Here is a 13,811-nt window from a genome sequence, read left to right on the forward strand (position 1 = left end):
CTTTGGATGGATGGTGTATAAAAGCCATGGTGCCATCTTCCAATGCAACTGGTTGACCATCTTCAAATGTGATAGACTCTACAGGGCAAATCAGAACACATAAACACAATAAACAAAATTAACCCCAGTGCCAATGCCTAGTCAATATGTTCATTTGGTTATGCAGTGGATAGTGAACAAGACAACAACTTTCAGCTGACTTATCATACCTAGGGATGGGCATGAACTGCATTTTTACAGTTTGATTCATGGTTGAACCATGAACCAATACATTGGCTCATATTAGTTTGTGACCCCTGCTTTCTGCTCCCTGCTGCTTTTCATGGGGAGCAGAAATCAGGGGTTTAAGTGGCTCCAAGCCATTTTATCCCCTGCTTTCTGCTCCTTACCAAAAGCTGCTGCAAGCAGAAAGCAGGGAGTTAAATGGCTCAGAGCCAATTAGACCAAACAGCTAAGTGGTGGGGAGAAGAAAGCAGGAGTTTAAATGGTTTGGAACGATTTACATCCCAGCTTTCTGCTCCCCACTGTTCAGCTGTTTTTTCTGAAAAGAAGGAAGCAGGGATTTAAATGTCTCACAGCCATTTAAACCCCTTCTTATTGCTCTTCACAAACCACCACAAACTGCCTTAAAATTTGTTGAAGTTCATGGCCAAAATATGTAACAAAGTTCAATTTGTGAGACAGTTGGTGCTCATCCCTACTCATCCCTGCCCTCACTTTGTAATCCTTAAAGAGTCGGTGACCATGTCAGCTCAATGAAAGATAATTTATTCATTTTTTAGAATCACTATATTTTGTTAAATACAATTTCCCACTAAAACTATTTTGTTTCCATTTGGCAGAATAAAACGTTAGAATTCTAAACTGTGCAACTTTTGACTGATGATAAGGTCAAATATTTGAATGCTTTGCCATGTTAAAGAGAACTCTACATAACTGATCCGGCATATCCTTAATATCTTAATTTACTACATGAAAGGAAGACTTTACATTGGGAAGGATGACATTTATAACATATATTACAAGCCACCTGCAGTTAGAAGTAATGCAGTTCAGAATACTACCACCTCAATTTGCAAAGACTAGAAAATGGTCATCAGATCAGGTATTTAGGTAACTGAAGTTGGGCTATGGAATTTAGAATCACAGAGTTGGAAGGGACATCCAGGGTTAACTAGTCCAACCCCCTGCACCATGCAGAACATTCACAAATACCTCCCCCTTACAAATACTGGATCTGCATTGCTGTCAGATGGCCATCCAGGCTCTGTTTAAAAACCTCCAAAGGAGGAGAGCCCACCACCTCCGGAGGAAGCCTGTTTCACTGAGGAATTGCTCTAATTGCCAGGAAGTTCTTCCTAATGTTGAGCTGGAAACTCTTTTAATTTCAACCCGTTGGTTCTGGTCTTACCTTCTGGGGCCACATAAAACAATTCTGCACCATCCTCTTTATGACAGCCCTTCAAGTACTTGAAGATGGTGATCATATCACCTCTCAGCTGCCTCCTCTCCAAGCTAAACATGCCCAGACTAATTTATCAGACTAAACTGTAATAGTTTACAACTAGAAACTTTGCCATGCCACTACAGTCTCTTGGTGCGTACTGTTATAGATATACAGCTTTCAGTAAAAGTTGAAGGGAATGTAGATAATTCCAAAGAGGCAGCCTTGTTAATTTATTCCAGTTTAAGATTCCATGAGTCAGAGCTCACTTCATCAGATGTATTACCCCTGATAATATCACAAACCTTCCTTACCAAGCTTTGTCATTTTGTTGTCATCAACAACTACTTCAAATTGGGCTACAGATTGTACGTTCAGATTAATGGCACATGAGATATCATGTGGCATCACCACCAAAGGCAATGGATGAGCTGATGGTTACTGTTAGCACTGTTGACAGAAGTCTTATCTGAGCAGCCCCTGCACTGCTGGTTTACACCCCCACTGGGGCTGCTCAGCTTGGTTCATTCCTATGGCATTTAAACTTCCCCATCTACCCCTGCAGAAATTTCTCCTCCTAATTTACCTCTTGGCAAATTTACTTGCTGGATAAAAGCTGTAGATCCATCCTCAAGTTCAATCACTTGTCCTTCAATTAACTTTTCTTCTGAAAAAGCTGAAAAAGGAACTAAATACAATATTGAAAAGCCTTCCAAAGTACAGCCTCATTTGGAATACTGTGTACAGTTCTGGTCACCATACTTCAAAAGAAATATTACAGCATTAGGAAAAGTGCAGAAAAGGGCAATTAAAATGATTGATGGAACACTTTCCCTATGAAGAAAGGTTAAAGAGGTGAAGGTTCTTTAGCCTGGAGAAATGACAGTTGAGGAGTGACATGACATAGGTTTACAAAATTATGCATGGGAGAAAGGAAAGGAGGAAGTACTGCTTCACCCAAAAAGGAAATCACTGCCACAGGAAGTGGTGATGGCTACAAACACAGACAGCTTCAAGAGGGGATAACATACAGAGCAGAGGTCCATCAGTGGCTATTAGACACAAGGTATGGATGGAACACTATATCTGGGACAGTGATGCTCTGTATTCTTGGAGCTTGGGGGGGCAACAGTGGGAGGGCTTCTGGATGTCTGGCCCTGCTGGTGGACCTACTGATGGCACCTAGGTTTTGGCCACTGTGTGACAGAGTGTTGGACTGGATGGGCCACTGGCCTGATCCTGATCCAACATGGATCACTTTCACCAACCATCAGCTTAAATAAGTCATAATGGCTGATGGACATATTAACTGATCTAATCCACCTTTAAAACCAACTACCTAAACTAGTGGCCATCACTATACCTGGGACACAGAATTCCACAAGTTATTTACTCATTGAATTTTGTTTGTTGTGAAACTACTGCCTATCAACATATGCTTGCAGTTGCACCATGCTGGTGATTCAAAAATAATCTAGTGATTAAACAAAACTCATGGATCACTTTTGCCTTTTGTTGTTTCCCCCAGCACACAATCCAGTATTTTAGCAATACCTCAAACAATCACACAGATTTTAAAAGACAATAAGAAAGATGTGGTTTACAGGAGCTTTGTCATATGGAAGACTGGTGGAACTGTGTTTCTGTTTTTCACAATTGACTGCTGAGCAATGCTGTACGGTTTTATGCTGAATTTTGCTACTTGCTGGTACAACATCAAATGGAAAGGCAAAACTGAGGCCCAATACAAACACTGAAGGTAAATCAAGTGGCCTGTTACATTTCTACTAACAATAGCTGCAAGTGTGATTATGTACCACTGTGAAAGTGTTTATTAACCATTTCTCCACACACGTCTCCCAATGTAAATAATTATGCCTCCACTTCCACAATAAGGGGGAAATAGCTGCTTGCAAAAGTGGCATTTACATCAAAGATGATGATGCAGGGGGAAAAGTTAAGAAAACCCAGCCCCAGTACTACGATTTTGACCCAATCCCCCTCCCCAACCAGCTGCTACTAACAGAAATGTAATGAACTAGGAGAGCCCCCACATAGTTTGCACTGACCTGGACAGAGTCCTTAAACAGTTTATAAGCAGATATGTTCTCCTCCTCCATCACTCACCCCAAATACGACATGACATGATCATTTGAGATGCAAAGCAGTGAATGTAAAAGACTGATTCATTGAATTTTGTTTTATTGGTTTTTAATGGAAGTGAATTTTGTTTTATTGGTTTTTAATGGAAGTGATGTGATGTTGTGAGCCACCCTGAGTCCGCTTGCAGAGAGGGCGGGTTATAAGCTTAACGTAATAAATAAATAAATAATAAATGATTCAGACAGTATCTCTCCCTTGATGGGGGTGGGGGGGAAGGGCAGATAACAGCATAAGCTGTTTGGCCATATGTATAGCCCTCCATGCAGAGTACCTATGCCACACTCTGAGTCATTAATGTAGTACATCCCTGCTCCTTTCCCATGCAAGGCATGCTACTGTCTAGATAACTACCTAAATCAAGCCTTACCCTCAAATATACAGCGTGGGAAATAAAACTATCAGGCTCTGCTATCTAATTTGGAAGCTCATGAAATGCTATTTCCATAGGATTCACATCAGCTGTGGCAGCTTTCTAAGTGAGCATGAATTTCTATCACTCTGATGATAGAAGCCTGTAGAAACAAAGGCCTCCTGCTTAAGGGGCCTGAATTACCAGGCTGATCAGCCATTAACTCAGAAATATAGTGGGCCAGCAAGAATCTAACATATAAACTACCAGCACAAAATGACTAGTAGTGAAGGGCTCCAAATAGATAAAAGCATGAACAATTGTGTGAAATGAAACTTGTTATTTTTACTACTTATCTCTAACCAACAGATAAACCCTTTCCAAGTTCCCCAGTTCTCTCAAACCAATTATTGCTGTGTGTCAGTTTTCTTTGTCTCTTTTTAACCAAGGAAGACTTTAAGCCTAATAAATGAATAATTTCTCTAGAATAAATTAGCCCAATAATATACTTTGGCTATGTTCCCATCATATATATGCAATGCATTGAGTATTATATATATGATCTCTAATTTGATTCAATCACCTTAATGTTTAAGAGGCACCACAGCCTGAAAGTGACTTACCATGAGCATCTTGCTGAACATAAGCTGTTGTCCCATCAGAAAGAGTCATTGTCTGCAGTCCCAAATTCTCCATTTTGCTCTGATGTTGCTCCTCAGACATGAATTCAGCACAAAAGGCTTTCCTTTTCTGTTATAAAACTAAAATACATATACCAGTTTATATTTATCTCCTTCCCACTTCTTACCATGAATATAAAACAGGAAGTAGGCCAACTAGAATTTATTGGAAAGAATCAGAACCATTCATGGAAGATAGATCTAAGGGTTGTGATTGACTCCCAGCAACCCCATGAAGTTCCACTTAGAATCATAGAGTTGGAAGGAATCTCCAGGGTCATCTAGTCCAACCCCGTGCACAATGCAGGAAATTCACAAATACCTCCCTCCACACACACAATAATAAGGTGTATTTGGAATTCAGTGGAGCTTACTCCCAGGAAAGCATTCTTAGGATTACAGCCATAGTCACATTTGCTAGCTTTTGGAATAGTTAAAAAAAAAGCAAGTGATGTGTACTCTGCAAAAGTGCCTTTTATTTAACTACGCCTAATCTCCCCAATTAAGGATCCAGCCAGCTATGATTCTTTGACTACTCCAGCTAGAATAACTTACCGTATTTGATCGCTGAGAGTTTCCATTCTTTTCTGGTAAGAACATAAGTTTCACATTGGAGATCAGCATTTCAAAAAGTAGGGAACAAGAATGGATCAGCAGGTGATCCCAAAACTACTCTGTGCTTCATTTTACCTGAAAAGAAAAACAGTCCATATGCTGTGACTGTTCTGTTGAGACAAGAAGTTACTTCTGCAATGCAAGATGGAGTCATGACTAAAGCTCAAATTTTGTTTTCTGGTTGGTTTAAGTTATCAAAGGGTTCCAGTTAACAACTATTAAGACAATATTCAGGTATCACCGCAAGCCAACATTAAACTTGAATGTACACAAACCCAGTTTGTTTCCAGGCTTGAATACACATTTCATACCTCTCTCCTCCCTTCTCACATGGAGCATGATGAAGAAACCTTGCTTTAACTGTAACCCTGGTTACCTCTGACATACAGATACAGCTTAACTGGAATTAGCCCCTTTGCCCTCAGGCCAGGAATCTAAAACCAGGATTCATCCAGACTTAGAATTCTGGTTTCTACTGGGGAAGGGGGAGGAATTAACTTTGGTTAAGTCACATAGCTGCATTTGCAAGTTGTGGGCAACCACCAGAGTTAATTTTCTGTTCTGTGTGAGATGGAATTTTCTGGGGTGGGGGGGTGGGGACAAGGTATGAACCAAGCAAGAAGTCAGGCTGGTACACATTTCATCAGCAAGAAGATATGCTGCCTGGTATATAAACAGCGCTATTGCAAAGAGACTTCTGCCTTTTTGCAGCAGCACAAGGCTCTGCTACCAGCAGCATTATTCCCCCCCTCCCCAAAGTCACACCTTTTTTCCTCAACAGCTGCTCCTGCCCAGAATCTGTCATTGATCTGATTTGCTAATTTTGTTCTCCTGAGAGCTAGTTACTCAACCTGGGTTCAAATCCTTGTTGTGGGGTCAGCTACACATTACCTTTCTTCACTTGTTTATACTCATTTTCCCATGCTCCGTGTCATAGATGTCCTTTAAATAATAATGAATAAATCGTTAGCCTGGACAGGAGAACTCTTTACATCTGTTGCCACACAGCAGCTCCAGGAAGCTGCTTTTTTCAAAAAGGGAGAAGCCAAATGGGCTCAGAATGGTCCTGCAAGGGCTCCTACTCCCCTCCAGCTGTTTTTTCACATAAAAACTGCACTGAGGGAGGATGTTATTTTGCCAATAGCAGCGAAATCAGTGAAATAATTCCCCTTCCTTGTGTGGTTTGTCTGCAAAATAACTGTTTGGGAGGGAATGCAAGAGTCCTGTTTTTGCCTACAGTGTGTTCAAGGCCACTTGGGCTTTCCTTTTTTTAAAAAAAATGGGTAAACCTCAGGCCAATCATGTGGTGAATTCACACTACATTAAATAATGCATTTTACATCCGGACTTTTACTATCCTTACACAGTAAAAATCTGGATATAAAACACTATTTAATGTAGTGTGAATGCACCGATGCACTCAGCCTTACCTACCTCACAGTTGTGAGAATAAAATGGAGGAGCGGGAAATTATGTTGTAAGCTGCTGTGAGCCTTCACTGGGGAGAAGGCTGGGGTATAAATATCAAAATAAAATAAAATTAGTTTAACTAAAATGGTGAGGCAACACTACCTTCAGATTGCAACTTGATTTGCATTGATTAGAAGCCAATTTACCTAGCCATTACAAAATGGATACAAATAAACATACAAAGTTAAAGGAATTCCTTGATAAACCTATAAACCACATAACCATCTTGGAGATCTTCAAGAGTGAAACTTGAGAGAACAATCAGAAAAATTTAATAAAATAGCAAAACTCAAAGGAATTAGAGCAGGGGTGTTGAACTTAGTTGTTAATGAGGGCCAGATCTGACATAAAAATGACTTTGTTGGGCAGGCTATGTGTGTCATAACATGTAATGGCAGGTAGCAGAGATATAAAGTTTATAAAGAACACAAATACAATTAAATGTTTTTTTAAAAACTTAAAATATGCTTAAAAGATTAAAACACTTGCAATATTTTGTTTAACAGTTTCTGATAACTGACCCCTCTTGCACTGAATTATTGCAGCAAAATCTGGAGATAATGTCTGTGCTGTAGCAATCTTGAGTATGCTGTTCAGGTGTGTGTCTATAAATTGAAAACCTATTTTTGATTTACTGACATTCATTACAGAAATCTCATGGTCAATGCTTTGAGCCTAAGATGCAGGGAAAAACATGAAATGGCTGAACATTGTGAGTTTTTGTACTTAAAGTTGCTTCATGTGCTGGTCAGCCAATGGAAAAAATAGAGGTTTTACACTGAAGCTCCTGTGTGATTGAGCAAGCCTGGCAAAGCAAGGGATATTGGATAGCCCAGGCTTGCCCAATCTCATCAGAACTTGGAAGCTAATAAGGGTTGACCCTGGTCAGTATTTGCAAGGGAGACTACCAAGAAATATAAGGGTAATGATGTGGAGGCAAGCAATGGAAAACCACCTCTGAACATCCCTTGCCTTGAAACCCCTACAAGGTTACTGTAAGTCAGCTGTGACTTGACAGCAAAAATGATAATAATAATAATAAAATTGGAGGGTTTTTTGATAGTTAAAAAAATATCAAAGAACTTGCTTGATATACCAATAGCTATCTAAGCAGTTGAGCATCATTTCAAAACACCAGCAACTGTCTCCCATGTAATTTTAATTATATATCATAACAAGAAAACTATTTGTATATATGTGAATCTCCAACAGATAATGAAGAAAATGGCAGGTATTCATCATCATTTTAAAGATTTAGAACTAAGAAACACTATACTCTTCAAATGTATAAATGCTCCCTTTAATTAAAAATAGACCGGACTGGCAATCTCACATAAAAAGTGTCTTCCATGGCATTGGACAATTGTTCTGTCTTGCTCAGAGCAGTCTGATCAACTGTTCTCTGATATCTTGGCCAGGGCTCAAAAAGCCCCAGGTGCCAGGTCACCATGGCACCTAGAAATTTTATTGTGGCACCTAGAATTTCCTTGACATAAGTTAGAAGTGAGTTAACAGCACTTAACACAAGGATTTCCAGCAATTATTTTATTATAGCATCTCACATTCTCAGGGAAAACACAAATGGTGGATGAATTCATTTTATTGTCATTTGCTTTCTATACTAGCACCAGTGAGATTTTAAAAGCAATAACAGAATTATAAAAAATTGGGGAGAAGTTAGTAGTGTAGCTTTTGAGACACTGAAGGCTGAAAAATATCTGGCCTCTAAATTTTGGAGTTGATTCCTAGAGCCAAAGAAAATCTTAATGATAAAAAAAAATTCCTTATCCCTGGTAATGGGGATTGGATTAACAGCAGATGCCACAGACAGAACCTGGGCATTTCTATATGCATGGGCACAAAACCAGGATGTTCATTAGGAAGACAAGCTAGGCCAGCTGTTAGAAAAATATACCATTGCAGGAGTGAATGTAAGGAATGTGACTGGCTTGCATCTTCTGCAGTTTTCCTTATATTGTAGAACATGGGGCTTCTTTGGATAATAAGGAATGGGAAACAGGATCACTTTCAGTAATTTGCTCTAAGTATACACAGACCAGCACTCTACATTATCTACCATGGTGAACAGAATAAACCTCATACTAGTATAATTCCATTTTAGGTTTCTTTTTTTAAAGATCAGGAATTTATCTGAAACACAATCGAAGTTTTAATTTATGAGAAAAGCTTTAATGAAGAAAGAGTGAAGTGACAGCACTGAGGACACCTGATGTGCCTGAGGACAAACTCTGATTCACTGGTAGATACAATGCAAAATGAATGGTATGTAGTGATGGTAGTGACTGAAGGTACAAAAATCAATCTAGAATAAAGGATGATGAGGTAGAATTTATAGCAAATTCCAGATACTGGAGGCTCTGTTTGGGTGAGGCGATGAAGACAAAAACTAGGTGGAGGCCATTTGTAGGAGCTCAGCAAAGAAAAGAACCAGGTAGCTTTCCATTAAAACTTCTTTAGGAACTTTTAACTTCCTGGCACAACTGCTGTACTTACAGCTACACAATAGGCAAAAGGTGAACTTTCCCCCGGCATACCAGTGCACTGATGGGAAAAACATTAAACTGCTGGTTCTTTGCTTTTAGGAGCCCTGACCCAGCGCGGGCGGGGGTGGGGTGAGAGTTAGCAACGCTGGTTGCCAGCCATCTTTTCCAACTAGCATAGTTCCTATGCTTTAAACAACTGCATGCCAGACAGAAATTCAACAGGTACAGTGCAGCTCCTCGTCACCACCATCCGAAACAATCTGGAGTTTCTCCCTGTTAGCTGTGACACAGGAGCTCTCGCAGTAGCAAAAAGAGCAGCAATCCTAATTGTAAGAGAGAGATATGAGATGCGAGGAAGGAAGTGGGAGAACATACACAATAGGGAAAGCACTTGGGAAATAAAAAAAAGAAATAAGCGCTCCCTTGGAGAAGTCTCTTTTTCCACCAAAGTAGCAAAAACAACGTCGACCGCAGCGGATCCCAGAGAAGATGCTGACCCTCACAAACCAAGCAACGCCGCTCCCCCTCACCCACCGCCACCTGGGCACAGACCTGTGGAGGACCAAGTCCGCCGCCTGACCGCCATGCACCGGGCCTCACCCACAGCTTCCCCCTCCCCTCTGCATAACAAGCTTCTTATCCAGGTTCCTTGGCTGCTCGCCAATTTCCATTCAGATTCCGGGGCTCCATGAAGTTGCTCTCAGAATCCCGGAACAGGAAAACTCAGGTCGTTCTTTGCACGCATGCCCTTCATTTTTGACATGCGCAGGGAGCCCAGCGAAGGGCTTGCGGGGTCTTCCGTTTAAACTTTACAGGTGGGATGAAATTGCCGCCGGCTCTCACCCCTACTTCACACAAAGACGAGCAAAACCGGTGAGCTCCCTCTTCTGGGCACATTGGAGAGACATTATGGTTTAGAAGCTATACGGACAGATTTATGTTTTTAAAATATTTATGTGACCGCCTGTCTCCTGACAGTTTGAGAACCCAGAATCAGTTAATATGCAGGAATGGCATTGCTAAGGGAAAAGTAAAAGCTGGATCTTCATGGATCCTCTAGGTTTTTTTCCCACCGAAGTCCCCCAAATACAATATCAAATTACATATCAAGACCGCAGACTGAACCTTTAAAAACATGGATCTAACACTATGGCGCAGGAATGATTCAAAACATGGATCCTCATGAATTCATATAATTTTTTGCATTGAAACAAAGTAAAACTACCTTCATATTGTAAATTACGACTTAGTCTATAGTCAACACCACAGGTATCATGACAACCATCACTGGATGTGTTAAACCCAATTCAACCTATTGGCTACCTATGATGTGCTACACTGCTTCGTTGCATCTCTGAAGACAAGATCATTTTATTGTGAAGATAGAAAGATCATCGAAAATGGAGAGCTGCCCTTTCGCAAAGACATGGCTGACACAGGCCTGTCCAGACTAAGGCCCTCTTGACTCCCAGCAATAAGATCTAAGGAATGAATGGTCGCAAACATGGATGCAATTAGTTCCACCCATTATCCATAACCTGAAACACCAGTGAGAGGCCCACAGGATTTTAGTTGTCATGTAAAGCATGGAAGACAGCTAATAGAAAACAAACAGGCTTTGACAGATGCAAAGATCTGTTGCTTACATGGACCAAAATGCAATTGTAGTGTACCCTGCCAAACTGTTTTTCCATCTGTCACAGGAATGTGAGCATCGTGCTTTCCAGGGATATATGATAGACAGATAGAGCTCTCTGATCACTCCCTAGCTGCAAATGAATGGATTGAAAGTTTAGATTGTAGTATTTAGTGGGATTGTTCAACCTGCATACAACCTATTATATCAACATGGATGCCTGCTTTATATTATATACTTCCTGTGTGTAATTCTGCCATCTGATAATAATAAACAAGGGGAGACCTGCAAGAAACTTGTGGGGAAAACAATTTCCCCACCTTTGCTTCCCTCTCTCCCTTCTCTGTCAAAGTTCCCTCTGTCCTTCTGCACCCACTCCTTATGTAGCACTCATTCTATGTGAACTTTCATCCCAACCCCTTCGCTAGCAACCCTTTCTTACTCACTTTCTCCACTCACTCATTGAATGTCTCACCCCTCTCAGCAGAATTCTCACAGCCCTTCTCTGTCTTCTTTCCGCCAAGCCTTCTCAGTCTGCCCCTCTCTTTCGCTCCTATTTCTTTCACCCAACATTCAATCCCCTATTCTTTATCTTTCTCTCCCCTCTCAGACAACACCCCTTATTTCTGTTTCTCTCAGACAGTCCCCTCTTGTTTCTGTTTTTCTTCCCCCTAAGCCAATCCCCCCTTCTTTCTCTTTCTCTCCCCCTCCCTCAGACAATCCCAGTTCTTTCTCTTTCACCCCACTGAACCAATCTCCCTCCCTTCTTTTTCCCTACCAGCAGTGGTGCCTGTGGGAAGCCTGCAAAACTTGTGTGTGTGGGGGGGGGGGGGGAAGAGAGCCATCTCTTCCCCCTTATCACAACTCCAGGCCCCACCATCAGTATTTGGGAACCACCCCAAGCCCAGACTGGCTCCTGGCATCATCCACCTCCATGGTTGGCCCTAGAAGCTCTCCTGGAGTCTTCTGCCATGCAGCTAGGCTTGGACTGGCTCCCAGAGCGTGGTAGCCTGGCAGGAATCGGCTCCCTGTAGCTGCTCCTGGCACCCTCCACAATGGCAACTGGTCTGGAGTTCCCATCTGCAGCAGCCACCTCTGTCACCAGTTCAACTGTACATGTGCCAGCTTTTCTGAGCATGCGCAGATCGCTCATTTTGTTAATTTGAGGAAATTTAACCCCCAGTGTATTTTTTAACTTTTTGCATTTTTCTGCAGCCCTGGAGAGTGCCCCAACTGCAGAAAAATTTCTTTACCATCCATGTGTTCCCTTATCTGCAGAAATAAGTATCTGCACATGGGGTCACAGTTGGGAATTAGATATATAGATATCATGTAGCTGCTATTTTGTGGTATAAAAGCATAGTTCCAAATCATGAATCCGCATGATTTTTGCTTTGAATATTTGCCATAGACAAACATTACACCGGAAAAATCACAGATCCACTGCTTAATGGTGCTGCTATGGGGCAAAATTGTCATTCCAAAGCACTGAAACTCATGGATACTCAGGATTTTTACACTGGGTTGCCCAAAACTCACTATCCAATCACACATCATGTTCATGAGCACAGATTGCATGATAAAAACCACATATCCATTGCTTTGTGGAATGGCCATGGCACAAAAAGATGGATCCAAAGCACAGATCCTCATGGATCCTCAGAATATTTACATTTGGTCACGCCATCCAATCACATGCCCATGGCCACAGGCTGCACCACAAATCCATTGCTTCATGGTGCCACCACAGCACAAAAAACATGGATCCAAAATTATGGATCCTCACAAGTTGTATGTTGGGTCACCAATAAATCACATATCACACATCAATGATGACCTATTGCACCACAAAAAGCATGGGTCCATCTTTTCATGGTGCAACCAAGCAGACCTCATTTTGGGCAGGAGCTCACAGAAGCATAACTCCAGAACCTCTAGATTTTATTGTGCTCTTTCTACACCGCCCCCCCCCCCCCCAATACTTGCTTCTGGGCTCCATTGTTCAACCCCATGTGAAAATTTTGCTGAACTCTAAGATTTGATAACCTTTCTAATATTTTTACTAACAAAAAATGGGAAAATAAACAAAACATATAAAGCAGACAGATGGAAATCATTATGCCACTGAGGCCACATAGGAGAAAGTAATTTAAAGAGTCTGATGGAAGTAAGGTTTTATTATGGCAATTTTAATTCAAGAAGCATTTTAAGGTAGATGCTGAGCTGATATAATTTGGTACACCTTCCGGTGATGTCAGGGGTGTGTGGCATATGCAAATGAGTTGTGCTAATGAGCTCCAGCACCTCTTTTTCAATGAAATAACCCCTGCAAACAAGGCTCAGAAACATAGATCCAAAACACCAGATCTTAATGAATCCTCAGGAATTCTATGTGAGCTGATCCAAAACTCATTAGGAAATCACAGAACAAATAAGAAAAAACATACATCCTAGTCTTTGTGGCTTTTGCATGGTGCAAACACTGCATCAAATACTTGGATCCTTATTATTGTTATATGGACTTCTCATTTTGCACCATATTTTGGAATATTCTAGGTAGAAATTGTGAGGACCAACAATTTTCCTGCAAATTTCTGTGCCATGGTGGTACCATAATGTTCTGGATTTTAAAAAATGGTTAAAATCTGGGGAAATGAATATGATCTGTGATTAGACAGTGATATTTTTCAGGAACTGTACATAAAATTAGTAGGCATCTATGTTTCATGCCATGTGCTGGCACCAGGGCTTGCTTTGTACAAAAAGCCCAGTAGAAACTCGTTGGCATATTAGGCCACACACCCCGATGCCAAGCCAGCCAAAACTGCGTTCCTGTGTTTTTCTGCTCAAAAAAAGCCCTGGCTCACCATGATAGCACATTTTGGGGGGGAGGGGGGATGATGTACTCCATTAATGTTGATATCATGTGTGATTTTGTGGTCTATATTGG

General features: G+C 41.1%; 1 protein-coding gene across 3 annotated transcripts in view; it reads right to left on the minus strand.

Moving 5' to 3' along the window:
• Positions 1–9,847, minus strand: part of ZNF76 (zinc finger protein 76) — a 31,824-nt gene extending 21,977 nt beyond the window's left edge. Inside the window, exons 1-5 of one of the 3 annotated variants that reach the window (XM_060231447.1) lie at positions 9,778–9,847; positions 5,192–5,326; positions 4,580–4,670; positions 2,031–2,120; positions 1–78 (exon numbers count right to left, since the gene is read on the minus strand). In XM_060231447.1, coding sequence (XP_060087430.1) covers positions 1–78; positions 2,031–2,120; positions 4,580–4,670; positions 5,192–5,260 — 328 coding nt within the window. In that variant the 5' untranslated portion in view covers positions 5,261–5,326; positions 9,778–9,847. Of the gene's footprint in view, positions 79–2,030; positions 2,121–4,579; positions 4,671–5,191; positions 5,330–9,777 lie in introns of those variants that run through there. The other 2 variants (XM_060231448.1, XM_060231449.1) reach the window with 2 other exon arrangements.
• Between the last annotated feature and the right edge of the window lie 3,964 nt (positions 9,848–13,811).

Source organism: Heteronotia binoei, chromosome 2 (assembly GCF_032191835.1).
Source record: "Heteronotia binoei isolate CCM8104 ecotype False Entrance Well chromosome 2, APGP_CSIRO_Hbin_v1, whole genome shotgun sequence".
Lineage (NCBI taxonomy): Eukaryota > Metazoa > Chordata > Lepidosauria > Squamata > Gekkonidae > Heteronotia > Heteronotia binoei.